The 6,196-nt window shown below is 39.0% G+C and overlaps 1 protein-coding gene and 1 pseudogene across 1 annotated transcript; both read right to left on the reverse strand.

Moving 5' to 3' along the window:
• Window positions 1–2,061: 2,061 nt before the first annotated feature.
• On the reverse strand, window positions 2,062–4,803 carry LOC121211440 (protein TRIGALACTOSYLDIACYLGLYCEROL 4, chloroplastic-like; annotated as a pseudogene).
• A 58-nt stretch (window positions 4,804–4,861) lies between these two features.
• Window positions 4,862–5,759, reverse strand: LOC121210984 (protein TRIGALACTOSYLDIACYLGLYCEROL 4, chloroplastic). The gene has a single exon (XM_041083067.1). It carries the CDS (start codon window positions 5,550–5,552, stop codon window positions 5,007–5,009), a length of 546 nt encoding a protein of 181 aa, XP_040939001.1. The 5' UTR covers window positions 5,553–5,759; the 3' UTR covers window positions 4,862–5,006.
• Window positions 5,760–6,196: the final 437 nt, after the last annotated feature.

Raw genomic sequence — 6,196 nt, forward strand, 5'->3', positions numbered from 1 at the left:
GAACATTTGTTCAGAGTGAGGCAAAAAAAATGCACTTTATTTGAGATAAAGATGTTGGACATAAGCCTATTTCACAAAAGGCTTCTTATCGCTCCTAAGCTTAGAGTAATAAGCGCGTTTTGAACATTACTCCTAATTAGCTCTAAAAATACAGGGATCTTTTCCACAGTCCCATTGTTCAAAACACTCCCAAGTATGCAAGGCTTTGGAAATTTTTATTCCCCGGTTCCCTCTTCGGATATGTTACTCAGATTCCCTGATATTCCTCCCAGGCTTTTGACTTGTTCGAGACATCGTAACTCTTTTGCCCCCACTTTCAAATATCGCATTTACTGTATTGTCAAAGCTATTAGGTTCTGAAGAATCATCGAACTTCACAATTCCCATTTCAATGAACCTTTCAACCAACTTTTTAAATGTAGTGCAGTTTTCGATTGAGTGTCCCATTATTCCCGCATGGTACTCGCATTGAGCATTTGTATCATACCATTTCGGGAATGGAGGTTGCACGGGTTCCGAGTAGAATGGGGATACCACATGTGCGTCAAACAGATTCTGATATAACTCACTATATGTTATTGGGATGAGTGTGAACTGGAGCCTTTCTATATTTGGCCTCGAGTTGGATTATTGCCTTGAAAAGCCTTGATAACTAGTGGTTACAGCCCTCAGCTAGCCTACGTTTACCAATTTGGAGGGCATGCTCACGATGTTCACTTTATTTTCCTTATTTCTCGGGGTTGACCTTTTAGCGCTTTCTCCTGCATCTATCTTCCCACTTCTTGCCGCATTTTCAATCATCTCACCAGACATTATCATATCTGAAAAGCTCAGAGTAGTGCTTCCCAACATATGGTTAATGAATGGGGCTTCTAGAGTATTGATGAAAAGCATCGTGGTCTCTTTTTCCAAAAGAGGCTGTTGGACTTGTGTTGTTACCTCTCTCCATCTTTGGGCATATTGCCCGAAGCTCTCATTTTGCTTCTTTTCCATATTCTGTAAGGTAATTCTGTCGGGTGCCATGTCTATTACATGGCTATACTGCTTCATAAAAGCTTGTGCTAAGTCCTTCCATGAATTGATTTTAGCACGACTCAATTATTTGTACCATTTACCTGCTGACCAGATCAGACTGTCTTAAAAGCAGTGGATTAACAGTTGGTCGTTATTAACATATCCTGTCATTCTTCGACAGAACATTGTAATGTGAGCTTCAGGACAACTAGTTCTATTGTACTTTTCGAACTCTGGAGTCTTAAATTTTGGCAAGAGTAATAGATCGGGGACCAAACTCAAATCCTTGGCGTCAATCCCACAATAGTAGTCAACATTCTCCATTGCATTAAATTTTTCCTCTAAACACCTTTACCGATCATCGAGTTGTTTTGGCAGTTTCATCTTCGCTTTTTCCATTTCGTCCAAATCAAGAACTATAGGAGTGGTTGGATTGCCCCCTGCATTGGAGCCTAAGCTTATCGGGTAATCCACTGGTGCCGAGGTACCGACCTAATATTGTTGGGATCTGATAGCAATAGGTACACCTTGTGGACATGTCTAAGCATTTGTTAGGTTTTTTTTATTTTGAAAAAACGGAGATCAACAATGGGTTTAAGTTTTGGTTGACCTAATTAAAATTTTCAAAATTTTAAAAGTTTAATGAGATTTTTTTAAAAAAATTGAGGGGTCTAATTAAAATTTTATAAAATTAATGAGAACTTTCAAAAATTTAAAAGCCTAATTAAAATTAAAATTTTCAAAAAATAAAATTCAAAGGAAAAATGAATTTTTCCAAAAATACCCTCTTGCCACCATTACCGTCCGCCCTCAAATTGACCAAACTCTCAGTTTACTCCTTGAAAAAAAAATGTAATGATAACATGTTATTTGATCAATCTTTAATATATCATATTAAATAGCCAACGAAAAGAAAAGAAAAAGGTTTTTCTAATCAAATTCAATCTTTTCTTTTAGTGCTTGAATAACTTTGTTATTTTATTTTATTTTATAAGTCAAATGGAAATACCGGTGAGACTCGAACTCTAATATTTGACAGAATATTAATGAGCACTCAACCAACTGAGTCTATATGTGAAAAGGTGAGTAACATCCTTGAAATAATTGAAGGCAGCAGAAGATACAATAATGGAAACTTCAAAAACATACACAAAGGGCAAAAAGAAAAAGAGGGCTTAACTCTCGAAAAAACGAAGCTCTACCATGAACTCTTGATGCTTTGGGGAATACCAAGCAACAGCCTTTGCGGAACAAAGGACCTGCAATGCATATTCAATTGCAAACACTGGTTGGTCTGCTTGTATGTGCCAACCTTTGTCCTTGAAATCAATCACAACCCCTGAATCAACTCTAAAACTGAAAGGCCCTGCAATCTGTGCAAAATGCATATAAAGAATTTTACAGCATGAATTAGAAACCAGAGATAGGGATGGCAAAACTCGAACTATCACATACATTTCAAACCGATCTATCTCGAATGGAGTTTTTAATTTCTTTCTTTGATTGAACAGTAAATGCAGGGTGAGTAAGGCAGGCGTTTGTTTTTTTTTCCCTGTTTGAAAGGTGGGTATGGAGTGGAGCAGCTGTGATATCTACTTGCATCAACCCGCCCCCAATGTTTAAATTACTATTTTACCCTTACATATATATTTGACTTTTAAAAGGATAAGAATATAATAATATACTATAAACCCTGAACTATTTAGATGAGATATTCTTAGATTAATCTTCAATGTCTCAATATCTATATGTCTAATGCACATTGAAAGTACTGAAAATAACTTATAAATGTCAAAGAGGAGAGGATCAGGTGGGGTGGTTATGGACGTATCAAATATCCATGGTGGTAGTGGTAGTGGTAGTATTCAAGTTCTAACATCCACGCAGAGTGGGACAGGGTTGGGGCAGAGCACACTAACAATGAAGCAGTGGTGGATTTAACAATATCAGCTCCGAACCCGATTCATTACTATCCCTACCCAGAAAATGCCTAAGAATTCAAATTGGTTATTGGAAAGCCCCGGTTAACATCGAACAGTAAAATAGCCAGAAATGCCCGGGACAAACCAATGGCATTCACAGCAATGTAAAGTAGATAAAGCGTTATTAACCAAATATCAGAAAAATATTGCTGCCAATCATTTTTTTAACATCCTAATCGAAAGGGTCGAGATTATTTCAAAAGACATACCTGCTGCTGAAGTGAAAGGGAGGTAGTTGGGCAGATCATTTTAACTGCTTCTGGACTAGGCTGGTGTGAGTTCAAAAGATCTTGAGCTAATTGTGTGGCACCTGCAAGGAATTTAGAACCAGAAGGGAAATCCATGCTCAGAAACTAGCCGTTGGAAGTTCCCGTGCTGGGCCGTAAATGACACGGATGCAAATATATCCCCTAGAAGGGTAGATTTTAGAGTTGGATTATGATATGATAAGTGCTTAACATCTTTAGCATCTTCAACTAATCTGATCGAACTCTCCCCAAAACTCGCACTCAAAGAAGCACCTATGCATATAAAACAAGGAAACTTTTAGTATTTCACAATAGCTGCAGTTATCGATATGGAATCATTCATGAAATGAACAATTCCTGGAAATAACTTTGTCATAAATGGATTGACTATATGATAAAATCAGAAGTAGTAGTAAGTACAGCACATGGAAAAAAAAATCCCCCTCCACTATAAACATATAACATACAGTCAATTCAGGGAGTCAATGGGGTATATCTTACCAATGGTTCCTGATGCTGAAACATGGGGATCTGAAAGGAATATGTCATACGGTTGAACCATCTTCAGTTTCTGAGCTTTGCTTCTCCAAATGTCAACATTCTTCTCGTAAGAAAAGGCGCATTTAGCAGAAACGCCAGGAAATAGAGAAGCGGGCACTTAAGCAATGGGATCACCTTGAAATTGCTTTGGTGACCCATGGTTATGGTGTAGGCACAAATGATAACTGAGACCAGAATCCAATGGAAGAGAAGCCAAATCAATTGCCATGGAGAAAGGCACATCCCAGTAAGTACCAGTCTCTTTGTCCACAAAGAGAGCAGGCCAAGCTGCATCCACTGTCAAATTATGATGTGGAAACTGCCAATGACCATAAAATATGAGGAAAAAAAATCAGAACATTTAATGTTGTCATTGCCAAGGCCAGAGCCTAGGCATGCCTACACCTTGCACTTTAGCACTAGACAACAAAAGCACCTCAGATCCTTTTGAGCAAGGCCCATTTGATCAGACTCAGGCCTAGTGCGCCTATGTGCACTTTTTTTTTGTAAAGCTTTAGTCATAAAAGAAGCTCGACCGATCAAATTTAGCTTTAATTTTTCACTAGACATTGTTTGAGCATTCAACTATAGACATTGTTGAGGGGGCCAACTCCTTCGGGAAAATCTTTGAAGTGTCATCCATCGGGTAGCTGGAACCCCAACAATAGAAGATATTGTCACTGTGTTGTGCTGGGGTTTTGTGTCCCACCTCCACGGAGAGTTGTGTATGGTTCACGAAAAGGGAGTGTCTCGAGGCAATGGGCCATTTGTGGGCACACGATAAAACACCCGCCAAGGGGACGAGAGTGTCTTCACTCTTGGTGGGGTTTGAATCACTGACCTATGGCATATAGGTCATTGTGGGTGACCATGCGCCTACGTATAGCCCATTGCCTCAAGACACTCCCCCTCCGTGAACTGGACACAGCTCTTAACGAAGGTGGGAGACAAAACCTGGCATGACCCGGGATAATACCTTTGATGGTTGGGGGCTCGGTCGGCTCCCTAGGGGACGACATTTCAAATACTTCTCCCAAAGAATCGACCCCTCAACAGACATGAACCATAAGTAAGTCATACACATTGAAAAAATTGCCTGTTTTGTATATAATTAATATACAACTCACACATATACACATTTAGTTCACTTATGCTAGCCATTTTTCGCACCTTGTGCCTGAAGCAATATAAGGGTTCTAGTGCCTAGAGTGTGCCTTACGCCCTACATGAAATAATTAATGAGAAAAGCACTAAGCTTATGATGGAAAACAGATTTCTTTCTAGGAATGGAAGAGGAATTATGAGCATAATATGAATCAGAGCTTAAAAGCAGAGTGTCATCAGGGGTTAACAACACTTCGGAAGAGAATCCAAGGGCATACAATGACTTATCAAGAAAAAGCTTCCCAATTGATTTAAGGTCACGCTTACGCACACCATCTCCACCTCCATTTTCCTTTAAAGACGACAAAAACTTACGCAGGTTGAACTGACCAAGCAAAAGAGCAGACCAATTCTCAGTAACAGGGATGCTCAATACTCGCTGAATTGTAACCCCAAGGTGATGGGTATAAGAGGGAAGAAAAGGGGCAACCATGAACCGTTGCATGAAATCGATCTGGTTAGGCCTGAAAAGTTTAGTCCCTCTTGATAAACCCAAAGGTAATGCCTTCCCTGGAACAGCACGCGCCGCTCCTTCAAGGGTACGAGGGGTGGAAGCGTCCAATTCCCATAATTCACCGTCTATTGCCCATCGGAGCTTCTTCATTGTCGCCTAAGTCACACTCACACAACCCCGGAAAAACAGAATCGAATCGATATACTAATATCAATGCTTGGTGGCTGCTAATGCTAGTAATAATTCATGGTAATCTACTTTGCCTGGCCCTTTCAATTTTGAATTCCCCTTCTTGCTCTTCTTCTTAAATGGCTAAAAAACAGAGGCAAATGCTTTGAAACTAACGGTGCAGAAGCAGCCCTATACGCTTTAAAGTTTAAACGCTCTTCAGGAAATGGTTACAGCAGAATCTTATAGAAAGGTCTAATTTGGTTTTAGTCCCTGTATTATTCAGAAATTCAATATTAATTTTGGGTTAATACGATTTTTGGGGTCTGAAAAAGTTCTCACCTTAGGATTTAAACTTTTTTTTTTGTCTAAGTTAGTCTTTAAACTTGTCAATTGTTCTCCCATTGGAACCTGAAAACTTGATAATTATTCCCACATTTAGCCTAAACTTTTTTTTGATCCAAGTCAGTCTTAATATTTCCTTGAAAACCCTAAAGTTCAAGGATTAACCAAGAAAAAAAAAATTTAAGGCATAATGTGAGAGCAGTTGTCAAGTTTAGGCTTGAATAATGATTAATCCTTTAATTTGTTTAGGAAGTTTCACTAGTATAAAGACGGTACAATTA

The sequence above is a fragment of the Gossypium hirsutum genome, chromosome A12 (assembly GCF_007990345.1).
Source record: "Gossypium hirsutum isolate 1008001.06 chromosome A12, Gossypium_hirsutum_v2.1, whole genome shotgun sequence".
Taxonomy (NCBI): Eukaryota; Viridiplantae; Streptophyta; class Magnoliopsida; order Malvales; family Malvaceae; genus Gossypium; species Gossypium hirsutum.

What these genes read in the sequence shown, in the direction of transcription:
- LOC121210984 (XM_041083067.1), bottom strand. Translation starts at nt 5,552, where the DNA reads ATGAAGAAGCTCCGATGGGCAATAGACGGTGAATTATGGGAATTGGAC.